Below are 14,015 nucleotides of genomic sequence, written 5' to 3' on the forward strand. Positions count from 1 at the left end.
TTCAGCACAGATCGCTTCAGCACAGTTCATGGCTGGCTGATGCTCTTTGTACCTGCTTGCTTGTTGTGTGCGTGGGATGGGACTTCGTGTCTCGTATGTGTCGTAGCTTAGCCAAAGCCTGCTGCGTGGTAGCCGTCGCTCCGATTCCTTCGGCGGCAGAGCTGCGAAAGATTCCCTGTCCAGTGTCCAATAACTGTTAGATTAGGTGTGACTTTAATGCAATTTGCATCCGACTCATCCCCATATATGCATGCGGCACCTCCCTGCAGTGCACTCTAGCGCGGTTGACAAGTGACGGCGTCCCGACGCGAGCTGCTGTTTGCCCGTCGGTCGGTCGCCGCCGCTCAGGAGTCGCTGTGTCGCCGGCCGGTGCTGTCGCGGTCCCTCGTTAGTGCGTCCCTCCTCCCCCGCCTGTCCGACGTCCAGCGGCGCCTCTCGTTACCGTCCCTTCAGCCGGCGAACGCGGCTCAAAGACCCAGCTCAGGTGAATGTTTATTATCCGACATAAGCATTCATGCGTCCACTCACTTAGTACGAAAACAAATCCGAATCATGCCAGAAATCGGGCGGTGCGAGCACGGCGGCCGGCCGCGCCGCGGGCGCCTCCAGCGCGCCGTGACTGTCGCGCGCGCGCGCCGGATACAGTACGGGCCGGCGGCGGCGGCGGCGGCGGCGGTGTCCCCCTGTCAGACAGGGCCTCCTGCCGACGGTGCCGGCCGCCCGACCACCCGGAGACACCTTATTATGATAATAGGAACTTGGGAGAGGCGCGAGGAGAGCCGGCCAGCCGCGAGCTGCTCGCGCCGGGCCGCCGCGCCCGGTGACGGCGGCGCGCGCGACCCGGCCCGGCCCGGTCCGGACTCTCCGCTCGCCACCGCACATCCACCTCACTGGCGCATTGCCGTCTGTATCACATTGCCAATAATGCCGTTAGCACGTCATCAACAAAATAAATATATAACCCAACACTGCCAGATTGAATACAGTACACGCAACGCTAGCTACGCCAGACTATCGGCAATTATACTTACACACACGCACACACACGCACACAGACATGCGCCAGACTAAAACACACTCGAAATCAACACAAATCACAAATTCGACCACTGGAATGCATTTTTGTTAAACATACATCCTACGCGAGTGGTCGATAAGAATTGCGGCGGCGGCGCGCTCGCGGACGCGCGTGCCCGCGCCAGTGCGGTTTGAACGCTGAAGCGCGTGTCGCCGTCTCGGGGCGAGGTGGCGGCCCGATTGGCACGCACTCGGGGTCCGACGCAGCCCCAGTGACAACACCGACATGCCTGACATGGCGTGACGTAACGCGCGCGCGAGACGCCACTGGAAAACAATGGCACTTGATGCGAGGCCCGGTTAGTTGAAAAGTAGCAGGCGGTTAGCTCTCCGGGCCTGGACGGGGCAGGGAGCGGCCGGGGCCGCCGGCCGGGCTCGCGCAGAGGGTCCGCCGCGACAGCAGCGGACTCGGGTGACCAGCTCAGCGGACCGGTGCGGGGACCTCAGTGCGTCTGAGGGCGTCCCTCCGCCCCTGCTGAGCGGCTGGCACCGTGAGCTGCGCGAGCCGCGCGGCGAGCCAGTGAGCCGCTGCCCCGCCCCCGTCGGCCGGAGGGTGCCGTGTTAGGAACTTGAGTTAGTCAACAGGAACCCTTATAGGAAACATGGCGGCAGCGATAGGGACTATGTACCGTGCATTCCCGAACCTGTGCAGAGACTACAGCTGTAACAGACAGGAGTGCCGCACGGCGGCGCGGCTAAAATGCCAGGAATATTACAAAGGCACCAAAAAACAGGAACTGTCTTCACTGATTTAGCGCTCCATATACCATGAAATTGTCCCTAGCCGGCGCCGGCAAGTGCTACAAGAACCACGTCACCCGGTATAAAAGTACAGGAACATTTTAGTATTGTTAGTATATGTATATATATGTATATATAATGTTAGGAACATTAGCTGTGGTTGGCGGCTGACCGCCGTCCGGGTACCATTATATGGCATTGGAGACGCTCTCTCGCCGCACGCACACACAATATCACAACGAGAATAACACCACAGACGGCCGCTCCGACCAACAGAACAGGGCACGACGACGTCATCAGCGCTGCGTTAGGAACCATAGTGCCAGCGTGTTGTACTTTGTCTCACACAACACAGTCACACACACGCCGCGCCGGCCCGGCGCCGCGCGGCGCCCGGCCGGCCTCGCCCCCATATGGAAGAGAGATTAACTCTATCGGAGAAACATGTAGCTACGTATTGTCTGTGTGACGGCGCGCGCGCCGCCCTCCTCCGGTCGTCCTGTCCGTCCGCTCTCTCTGTCGATCTCGTTCTCCCGTTCTCTCTCCCTCCCCCTCTCTCCCGTTCGGTGTCCTGTCCCGTACCGTCTGTCGCGGCCCTGTCGTCTCTCCGAGCGTCGGTGGATCCTGCGTCGTGTGCCGCGTACACTGGCCTCTGTCTGGGCAGCGCTTTGCACCAGCCCTTTGCGCTTTGCAGCGCTTTGCACCGCCGGCGGCCTCGACACGCGTTATTGCGGTGTGTGGGGGCCCACCGGCTCGGCTAGTGCTCGCCACGCACGGTTCCGGCCGACGGCTGGAAGTTACCGTTGGTGTCGGTACCGCCGAGCGCCGCCAGCGTCTTGCTCTGCGCCAGCGAGGCGAGCTTCTCGGCGGCGTCACCGTGCTGCCGGTTCAGGTGGGCGAGCGCCTCTGCGCGCGTGGCGTGCCTCTGGCCGCACACGGTGCACTGGTACTGGCGTTGGGTGAGCAGCAGCCGCGCCGGCGGCGGCGCCCCGGCGCGCTGCCAGCACGGGTGCCGCTCCAGCTGCGCGGCCGTGGCGAACACCAGGTGACACTGCTTGCAGACGGCGCCGCTCTCGCCGTCCACCTCTGTGACACCCCTCAGCCCGTCGGCCGAGCAGCCGTCCTGTGTGAACCGCGCCTCGGACGGCCCGGGCGTCTGCAGCGCCTGCCGCAGCTCGGCCAGCGCGTGGGCAGGGATCTGGAGCAGCCGCAGAGGGGTGCCGGCCGAGCCGTCCCCGCCTGTGCCGGTACTGCCGCCGCCCGAGTCCCCAGAGGACGACTCTGCAACACAAGAACGGAGATGGGTCAGTGGTGTCGGTGGTGGAAGATGGGAGAGACGCGGCACGACGAGCATGATATGAGCAAGCGAGATAAACAGAGGCTGTCTCAGAAAGCAAAGAGAAAGTCACGACAAGTAATGGCCATAGATCTTGCAAGCTAGAGACTGGGGAAGGATGGTTGTTGGTTCAGACAAAACAGACGGGAACATCACCTACCGAATGCACTCGATAAAACAAACGGAAATGTGGTTGGACGACACAGGTGGATTGGTGGAGTTCCAGTGAAGACAGGCGTGAAAACGGCCACCCTGTTCACGCCGTCACCGTCCGTCACAATAGGCACTTACAGACAGCGGCCCGAGCGTCACGGCGCCCGCTTCACACCTGATTTCAGCGGTGACCGGTCGGAAGTGGCCGAGCGATGGGGAGGGGAAGGGAGGGGTATCCGTCCGAGCAAACAGCGAGTGTCAGCGGCGCAAGGATTATCCACCATCCAGCCACAGGGAGAGAGCTGTTATTCATCATCGTCCGGAGACGCGGCGGCGGCAGGTACGGCGCGCCGGTCACAAACACGACGCGCCGACCGCAGCGCCCTCTGGCTCGGACGCGCCGGTACCGTACGCCGGCCGTTTTTACCTCACCAACAATGATGTGTTTATGGCGCTGTGGCGGCGAACAAAAGAGCTCCACACGTCGATCGCGCACCGCCACCATTACGGGCGCCCGGCTCGATTGCAATTACATGCAGCCGACTAGCAAACTGCCGCTGCTTTCGGTACGTGCCGACAACGGCGCGTTGGCGACTAATGAGTCATATCCGGGCTGGGACGTGCTCCGAACCGCCGCGCGCCCGCCGGGGTGTCAGCGGCGGAGCACAGGATAGCTGCACTCCGGGTGGGGTTAGCACCGTGCCGCGGCCCCCGGCCCGCCTGGGGCCGTCCCTGTCGGCAGCGCCGGGGGCGGTCGGCCAGTCACGTACTAACCATACTGTCAGGCACTGTGTAGCGCCATAACTCTGGTGCTCCCACCGCCCACCGGCTTATCATTCAGTCATCCCGGGCGAGCGCGTCGCCTCCGTGGCGCCACGGTCCCTGGTGTATCATATTTAAACCGGATTCCACCACCATACGTCCGTTCTAATTCGCTGCCTCCATTTATACGACTTCAGATTCTGACTTTTTAGGACTAGATATCATGAAATGGTAGGATACTTTTCACGAGGCTGCTTTCCATGCATTGTCATGGCTAATCATGCTCCAGAAAAGTCTTTCTGCAGGTCTTTCCGACCTACAACTCAGCGTCACATCGCTCCTGCGGCGGCGGCGCGGCGGCCCCATTTGCGCGAGTGATCGGCGACCAGCGACTCGGCCGCGACGTTCTAATGCGCCTCAACTTGAGACGGAAGCGCATTAGCGGCCCTACTTGACAAGAATGAGAGTAATTAACATGATTGGAGGCTACAGCGGGAGCGCGTAATAGGATTAGGCCGAGCGGCCCGGCCGGGTGGACATGCGGACGACGGCCGGCCGGCCTTCCGCGCGCGCCGGCCAGAAGCCGCACAAACTATGGATTTCCGAGCTCATAGAACACTGCTGTCGCAGCTCGGTGTCCTCGCCAGGACGGACAGCGAGGACACGGCTCCCCGCCCGCGCCGGCGCCCTCCCTCGCCAACCGATCAGCCATGGGAGAAAGCGCGGACGAATTCCCCGACGCATTAGCGGTGAGGATCAGCGCGCGGACGAGCGCGGTCACCGGAGCGGCGACGTGCCACCAGAAAAAGGGTCCTCCGGAGTGCGGACGCCGCTGGGTTCGCCGCGCCGGTCAGCTCCGTCTGGGAGACGCGGCGCCGAGACACCGGGGCGTCTCCGGCACCGGTTACCGTCCGGCGAGCCGCTCCTAAGAGTAATGTTCTCGACGGCGGCGACACGCATTGGAGCGGCCCGGCTCGCGTCGCTGACAAAGGTGACACGGGACAAACCAAACGCGCCCAATTCGTCACCGGCGCGCCGAAATGAGCACTCTGACAAATGGTGTGCTTAATTTGCCCGAAAAAAACACACACACAGCCTGCCCTGCGCGCGAACAAATTGCCCCGGGGCGCCTGCTGAAGTGCCGAGATCGGTCGCCGGCGCCGGACCGGTCAGCGCGGCGGCGGGTGGGCTGAAACCGGTGCTGACATGACGTGCATATGGAGCCGAGTCGGACCACAATAAAACCGACCACCGGCCGCGAGCGGCACGCCGGAGAATCCCATTCGGAGCGCCGCTTTCGAATCTCTCCGGGCGCGCGTGTTTAACCACTTGTGTCTCACGACTTGCCTGGCCGGCTACTCGAGATGATTGCCGACCCGGAGGGGGCCAGCTGCTCGCTGACGGCCGACGGCGGCGGACGCGGCGCGGCGGGGACGAGCAGCGACACCCGTCAGCGATCGGCGGCGGCCGTCACGGCGCGCTGGGGACGGTGGCGGCGCGGCGCTGCGTGCCGCCTCGAAATTACACCAGCGAGGCCCATAAAACACCAGTAACAAATTGGACACTTTTTGTGCAATATTAATGAGAAAAACGGGAAAGACGAAACCGGAGGGCGGCTCGGCGGCCAGCTTTACGAGTGGGAAACCGCGAGCGACGGCACGGCGGCCGCGCCGACACGCCGCAAACGCCGCCGCCGCGCCGCGACCGTCTCGACAGCGTCTGGCGACAATCACGCCGGTAACCATACCGTATCCGTTTCCGCTGTCCCTGCCTCACTCCCAAACCACCCACCGGCTCGCCGGGTCGCTCTCGCCGCCCCCGCCCCGCATCCGCCCCGAGGCCCCGATCTCCTCCTTTCGGTCAGTCAGACCAGCAATCTGCAACTCGGCCGCGCCCGGTGATGCGTGCTCGATTATTGCCGGTGATTATCAGTGATTAGTGATAACTGTGGCGAATTCGAGGCCGCCGGGTCGACGCCCGCGGCGCCGGCCACCGTTTTTGCCATGTGCGGACAAAACCCGCCACTTACGCCGCCATAATTGTGCCCAGTTATCCCGCAAGGACAAAACAGTCGGAAGGGAGACGGCGCGCCGGTCTGCCGGGCGGGCGGAGGGAGAGTGGAGAGCATCCGCTGCTCTGACTGGCCGGGCGCTGTGCGGGTGACCTCAGTGACCTGCCGGAGCGGTCAGCGCCGCCGGCACACAGCGCCAGCAGCGCCAGCGCCGCAGAGTTCGGGTGTATCTCAGGGAACGGCGGCAGTTTGCAACGTGTTAGCACCAACTTGTTCAGCGTTTTCGCAAGATGGCTTGCTTAACACCAAGTGGTGAAGTCAGAAGCCATGTCGGGTGATAGGCCGCACCTTGCGGTCTTCCCTTCCAGGATGTTGGGTACACTAAGAGTCAACAAACAAGCTTCATAATTTCTGACTGGTGGTGCCAGAACAGAACATCCGCCTACACGAAGCTCCGCTGGGGAAACCTGGTGCAACAAACTAGCAGAGCTTTCATTCATTCATTCATTCATTGTGGCGGTGAGTGCGGAGCGGCGCCCACACTCGTCTCTCCCACATCAGGTTAGCGAGTGGTCTGCCTTCCTGGTGCGTCCCCGGCTGCCCACGGCTGGACGGTGACGCTGCGCAGTGCCGAGCGCCGACCGGGCCTTATCCGAACGCGACCCGCACCGGCGCAGCAATTAACTCAAGGACAGCGCCGCAGCGCGCCGGCCTCGTCCGCCCTCCGCGCCGGGCCGGGAGGCCGCCGCGACCGGTCAGCGCCGGGGTGTGACTGGCAGATCCGGGCTGTCGTCAGCCGCCCAAGCTCTCGCTAACCACAGTAAACCACCCACCGACCGCGCCCTGTCTCAAATCGTCCACCACTCTACCTACCGCCCGTCCTACTGCCCAGCGCTCACGACCCTGCCTGAAATCATGCATCGCCTTGCCTAATGTCATCGCACGCCCACCATCCACCGTAATCCATTCACCACCGCCCACCACTCTGCCCCGCGCCGTCCACCGTCCCCTGCCCTCTGTCCGCGCGCCGGGGCCTCTCGGTCGTCCCCCTCTCTCCCTCTCTCTCCGCCGCATACGTCACACCGTTCCAAGGCCCGGCGACCGACCGCGGCCCACTGCGTGTCATTACACCCCAAATTACCTCAAATTAGAAAATTCCAATACCAATCACTATTATTCAAACACATCTCCGTCGATGTGAATCGTCCCTCGATAATCGGACACCGCTCTCTGGTTGTGGAGGGTGGATGGGTGCCCGTTTAACGAATGACTGTGGTATTTTCGTGTCCCAATGAGACAGCAAATAGCGGCGGCTGCCGATATCACGAAAACCTGCGGATCACGGCGTGCGGAGCGGTCGATTCACGGTGAAAGTGGCGCTGGCGGGGCGATATGCGTCCGGCCGGCGCGCCTCTGTCTCGTATAGCTCACCGCTCCTACCCTGCTCCTGCAGTCTGTCTCCGAGGGTAGGGTCTCTGCCGCACCCAGTGCGTCCACCGACTCCGTCTTGAGTCCGCTCGGAGTCCGGTGGAGTCCGGCAGAGTCGCGGCCGTCGCCGGAAATAACGTTCTGCCGTCTGATTTGCATGCCGCTCAGTCAACGAGAATGAACGGCCGCCTCCGTCGTCCCCGGCGTCACCCCGGCCGGCGGGCGAAATACGAAAATCAGCCGGCCGTGAGGCGTAATCGCCGCTCGTCGCCTCGCCAAGACGGCGCACGACGCTCAACAAGCACGTTAAACAAGCCTTTTTAGCAGCCAGATGGGCCGGCCGGCCGGCGCGGCGGCGGAGGTCGGCCGGATGTGCTGCCGCTAGTTCGGCCGCCGGCCGCCAGGGGCGCTGAGGTCGGCGCAGCTCGGCAGCCCTGTCGGTTCGTCCCTCTGCCGCTCCGGTCTGTCCAGGGGTCAACCAGGTGAGCCGCCGGGCCGGCGGCGGCGCCGTGACCGGAGCCGAGCAGCGGCACGCTCCGCCGCCGCCCGCCGCCTCTCGGGTTGCCAGCACGAGCCGCATTTGCATAATAGCCGGCCGCGCCATGCACACGGGCCCAATGTTGCCGGTGATTTGCAGAGAGGCCGCTCGGCACGCGGGCACGCGTCGGCACGCCCTCCCCACCCGAGGGGAGACCGAGACGAGACGCGAGCCACCGAGACGCTCCGGGGGTGGGCGGACGTTCAGAAGCTCGCTCGGGTCGTTATGCTGTCCGGTATGCTATATTGTATTGTCGAGTGACTGAAGCCACTGAATCCGCCGCAGACGTCGGAAACAGGCACGGACTTGATGCAGCTCGCGATTCTGTCACCAAGTGGTGAAACATGGATCACAGTGAGCCAGCAGATGTTGGACAATAGAAAAATCAGCGCCTGCATCGTCTGAGAGCCTGGCAGCGTGCCGCGAATTTCGGCCTGACGAGTGCTCGTTCGGGTTGCACTGACAGCCCGCTTGAGGATCCCGAATGTTGATGTCTGTAATGTCGTCTGTGGCCGCTCAATGAAGACATGCCAGGTGTATGAAGAGAGTAGTGAGCCGCTCACTGGCGGCCCTCATCCCGTCTCAAAGTGTTATTTCTCACGAGCGGTCTGCACGAGCGTCTGCAGCTCGACCAGTTAGCGGCGCACGAGCCATCCGGCCCGCCGGCGGCCGGAGCGGCCACTTGAGGCGGCGTTAGGGCGGGTCCGGGCGTGTCAACACGTCTGCCGAGTGCCCCCGGCCGCACCTGGCCGCAGCCGCTGCAGCTATCATAGTCCGGCCGGCCGCCCCGCCGCCGCCGGAGAGCTATGAGGGTGTGGCGGGGCGGTCCGACGTGCTAGCCAGCCTCACTGGGCGCGCCCAGCCACCTGAGTTACACCCCACTCGCCATGCAAATGGCCAGCCAGACGTAATTAAAATCCCAGGCAATTAAAGCGTCAGCTCGTTTGGAGGCGGCGGCTGGCGCGGTCGGCGTGAGGGTCGATTTAGTGCCGATTGCGCCCCTAGATAGTGGGTAACTCGGTAGCCCGCCAGGCCGGCAAAAAGGCAGCGGCCGCGACAGCCTGCCTGCCCTCTGCACGCTCTAATTAGGAGCCGCCGCCTCCAGTCGGGTGGAGGGCCGAGAAGCGCCGCTCCACTGCCCCGCTACAGAGCACCACAGGTCAGGGAGGAGCGGCGACATGTCACGGCGATACCCGCCCGCCCGCCGCCGATTAGCATATCGACCCGTATCCGCATTCAGAATTGTCATAGATGTGTCGTTTACGGCCCGAGTGGCCGCGTTCGAACCGTTATTGACCGGGCCGTATGAGTGGCCGGGGCGGGTCGGTCGGTGGGCCGGCCCGCGTGACCTGACCCGCACTGCACTGGTCCGACCGGCCGGTCGGCACAGCGGGCGAGCCATACCGATTGGGCATCAGAACCGACCGCCGCTGACGCCGACCGCTATCAGCAGCCGCGCGAATTTGCTCGCCGCTAATTTATAGTAATTGCATAATGATTTCGTACATTATGGCTCCATAAATTCATTAAGATCGTCATACATTAGCGCCGAGCAATGCAAAGACTGCGCGATGCAACTGGCCGGCCATTGGAGCAACATTAAGGCACAGATATATGGGAGAAGCGGGCGTCCAGCCGGATCGTGGAGAGCCCCGAGCTGACCGGCTCACCACGTCAGGATGCTAAACAGCGCGCGATAAGTTATATCGGCGGCCGGCAGATAGCATCTCCGCTAACTTATATCGGTGGCGGCCGGCCCGATAGCATCTGCTGCTAACGACTTGCAGCTGCCGGTGAGCAGGCGCGTCACGCGGCGCGCGGCGGGCGCCGTGCTCCGCCGGCACCTCGGCTGGCCGGCCGGCGGGGGCGGCCGCCGTGCAGGTCGCGCCGCGCCGCGGTGACCAATCACTGGGGCTGTCGGGGCTCGGCGGCGGCCGGCACCTGCTCCCCACCCGGCCAGCCCGGATACAGACAGAGCGCCGGCAGACGGCGAGTGCAGCTGCAGATAGCGCACGGCCAGCACTCGGCAGATGCCTTTCAGGAGACGCACCAAAATTCAGACGATGGAGATGGTGGCGATAGTCCGTTGAGGAAGGAAGTCGAAAAGATTGCTGTTGAGTTTGCAGCATTCTCAGCATTGTGAAGTGACTAATAGGGATTTTTAATTTGTATTGAACAAGCTGAAATGACTGAGTCTTTGGTTTCTTTGTTGTATTGCTCTCTATATAACAGAGGGCACTTCACTGTGTTGTTTCAATTGCATGCAAGCCTGTTCTTAAAGAAGTACATATATACTAGCGCGAACCGGATGCTCCCAACCTCTACTTAATCCTTTTTTTCGAGCGGCGTCTCGGACGATCTCTCCTGCAGCCGTCACCGCGCCGCCAACCGTCGCCGACGCGCCATCAAGCGTCACCGGCGCGTCGCGACAGCACTTGCGATTCGGCGCAGGCGGGGTGCGGCGCAAAAAGGGCCGTCGGGCGCGTCCGGGCCGGCCGCGATCACTATGCGCGCCGGCGATGATGGCGGGCCCCCCGCCGGCCCCGTGACACAAACAGTGCATTCCCATCGCTCACGGAGCGACGCCGAGCCGATCCCCGGATAACACACCATTGTATGCTAATTGCCGGCCCACACAGGTGACACATAACCGTCTTTATTGATGGAAGAAGTTAACTTTTTATCTCGGTCCATCGTCCCGGCCGGAGGCGGCGCGCGGCTGAGGCGAGGGCGGCGCGGCGGCGGCCATATTTGGCATATTCGGCGCAGCGCGGCGCGCCGGGATGCGCGCTGTGTCAATTGCAGCGCAGCTGCCATAACTTGGTCTCGGCTGGCGTCGCCGTCCGGCCGAGCTTATGAAATTTTATTGACAAGATGCTGGCGGCTGCAGCGGCGCCGCTGCGAGCGCGACGCCATTACTGCCGGCTACGAGCGCGCCAATAAAAGGATTCATGATTCCGGCCGGCCGCTTTAGATTTTACAAATGGGTTCATTATCTGAGTGTTGATCTCTGGCGACATTTTTATCTAGTGCGATCGATGCGGCTATGATTGGACGCGGCGCAGCGAGCGCGGCCGGCCGGCGGACGGCTCGTTCCGCGCTCACGCGCCGCCGGACTCACATAGCCGCCGGGTAATTGAACGGGGGTCGGGGACGGGAACAGAGGACGGGCCGGGCTGGACGGCACGGCACGGGCACTGGACAGGAGCTGCGCGTATGCAGCAAGAGGGGCTTTGGCTGGAGCCGCAAGACTAGTAGGAATTTGGGGGCTAAAGCAGCGGCAGCCCAGGACAATGCTGTTTACTTTGTTACATGCTCACTTCGGGAACTGGTCAGTGGGTGCCAGTATTGAGCACCGCTGGCAGGGGGGGGGGGTGCACCCGCCTGGAATGACGCACAGGCCATGAAGGGCGCACCTTCGACGGGAGGCGGCGTCACAGACGGTTACTTACATGCTGATTGTTGGACGGCATATGGACAGCGCTCTAAATATGGCACCTTTGAGGACACACAACGAGGGCACTGGCATCGGTGAGCGATGTAAAAGGCTCTCTGGTAATGTGTCGACTGTCGTGTCCGATGGTTACTTGGCATAAAAAGCGGAGTGAATACAGCAAACACAAGGAGATATATGATCAGGAAACTCGCTTCGGCAAGAAAAATTGACGAAATTAAAACTGATGGAGGAGTTGAAAGAAAACATGAGCCGGCGAAGCAGCAAAGGCATCCGAGAAGAAATAAAATTATGGATCAGCTTCGTTGCTGCAACAAAGACAGTGCAACAGCGGCCCATAACTTGACCGAGGCATACGGCTGAGAGCTCAAATGAAGAGAGACCCCAGTTGATAGCAATAAACCCATCCGCCGACCCCAAATGAAAATTCATGGCGACTTCGAATGGCCATCATTTCCACCCAAATAAAACTGCCGGCTGACCCGGCAGAGCAGAGCGGGCTATCGAATCACGAGCCAGGGTCGGCCGGCTGACCCTCTGGCATATCTCCCGCATGTCGGGAGGGCGGCCAACAAAGGCCGCTGCCGCCGGACCGCACTGTCTCATCGTCGGCCCGCGCCATGTAATGGACGCCACTCATTACACAGAGTAGGGGCGGGGGCCGCAAGACGGCCGCAGTCAGCCGACAAAACGACGGACAAACGTCGCCGGCCTTCCGCGAACCGGCGGCGCGGCGCGGCGCGCGCCGGGTCGGCTTTTTTGCCGGGCGATGCAGGATGCTCTGATGATGGAATTGCTTTATTCGGCGCCCGCTGGTCCATTGAGTACCGAGTATATTGGGAATGTCTATTGATAGTGAGGTAAATGGACTACGTAATTAAGTGTTTTGAGAAGTTGTGTCATACTGAATTGGTGTAGATCCTGTTCAAGGGGTATTCCCGGTTTATCAGAATCTATCACTCATCGGATGAACGCGAGAAGTAAGCATCGACAGCTATTATAAAGTGTACTGTTCAATAACATTGCTGCCGGTAGAATGAAATACTGATTTAGAAACTTGCCTTGCGTCATTTTGGAAGGAGGCCAGTTAACATAAAACCCAATAAAGCGTCATTCAGATCACTTCTCAACAAGCGTACTTTATCTCAAAGTTAACTTTTGAAATGCATTAAAATACACGAATACATTAACCTAACGCTTTTCCATAATTCTCATCTAAAATGTGGCTCATCCTCCACCTACTCTCAGCTATTGACCACGGAGGCGACTGAGTCCTGTCGACTCCGACTCGGGAGTCAACGAACTGCCTTCCCGGTGCCATTCGACCGGCCCGACTTCCACAAACGGCGGGCACAAAGCGGCGCCGGTCGCGGTGACGCCGCCTACGGATTCGGCGCGGCTTGACAGCGTTGATTGCGGCTGATGGATCCGCGCCCGGTCACGGTTGGCCAGCCGCGGCCGGGCGGCCCGGTCTGGTGGTCCGCGGAAAGCCGCGTAGTGCGGCGGGTCTCCGGGCAGCGGCGCTGTCCCCGGGGAGCGCACCGCGCCGGAGCGTCCCGTGTCTCCGCCGCGTCCTACGGGAGCGTTTGTCGCGGGCTTCTCGGAAGGCCCGCGTGGACCGGCTCTGAGCGAGCCGCGGCAGCCGCGACTGCGGCGCAGCTCGGACCAACCGGCGTCCAGCCGGGCTGCATCGCCATTAATAGGGCGCCGAGCTCCAGCGGCGGCTCCGGCGGCGGGCGGCGGGCGGCTCCAGCGGGCGGGCGACACACCCACCCGGCCGGTGCTGCCACCTGGCCGGCCGCCGCCTCAGCGTGATCGATGCCACAGGATGAATCGTGGGTTTATGTCTAATTGCGCGGCCTTGGGTTTCACCGTAACTAACGCTAATTGATCAAAACAGTCATGGATAATCGTTTCTGTGATTGTTTGTTCGGCGGACGCTGGAGGTCAGCTGGTGCGCGCTGCGCCGGCCGCGCGGCGGAACTGCCGGGCCTGTGCGGCGGACCGTGAGGTCGGTCACACAGGCCGCGGGGGAGCACGGAGCACGCGCTGTGGGCGGTTGTAAGCGCTGGTCAGGTGTGTTTGTGTGTGTGTGTGTGTGTGTTCGGAGGTCGGTCGGTGCACCAGTGGGTCTGACTGAAGTTACGTCAGACAGTGTTCGATGCAAATGCGCCCGGCCGCCGCAGGAGTCATCTTGTTGCCAACGCGACGCTGTCCATCGGCCGCCATCAGATGTCGGCTCCGAACCGGACACATCATCGGCCTTGACCCGGTCCTCCGGTCGGGCCGCGGCCTCCTGTTCCGTCCCCTCGCCCCGGTCCCTGAATCGCGCCGCAGTCGGTCGGCTGTGCCGGGAACGGGTGACACCTCGGGTCGTTCCGTGACCCGCGAGACAGCACCAGAGGAGGAGAACGGGCCACGGTGGCCGACCGGAGCCTCGCGGTGTCACTCCCACATCAAGCTTTAATCGCCGCCCTCCGCCATCCGGCGTCGGCCTCGGCGGCGGCGCCATGAA

The 14,015-nt window shown here is 62.2% G+C and overlaps 1 protein-coding gene across 2 annotated transcripts in view; it reads right to left on the reverse strand.

The window, feature by feature from the left end:
- Window positions 1–480: 480 nt before the first annotated feature.
- The window catches only part of LOC122385779 (zinc finger homeobox protein 3-like), an 89,469-nt gene continuing 75,934 nt past the window's right edge, over window positions 481–14,015 (reverse strand). For both annotated transcript variants that reach the window (XM_043374275.1, XM_043374276.1), the window contains exon 4: window positions 481–3,099. In XM_043374275.1, coding sequence (XP_043230210.1) covers window positions 2,576–3,099 — 524 coding nt within the window. In that variant the 3' untranslated portion in view covers window positions 481–2,575. The remainder of the gene's footprint in view (window positions 3,100–14,015) is intronic.

The sequence above is a fragment of the Amphibalanus amphitrite genome, unplaced genomic scaffold (genome assembly GCF_019059575.1).
Source record: "Amphibalanus amphitrite isolate SeventyFive unplaced genomic scaffold, NRLGWU_Aamphi_draft 000230F_arrow, whole genome shotgun sequence".
Lineage (NCBI taxonomy): Eukaryota > Metazoa > Arthropoda > Thecostraca > Balanomorpha > Balanidae > Amphibalanus > Amphibalanus amphitrite.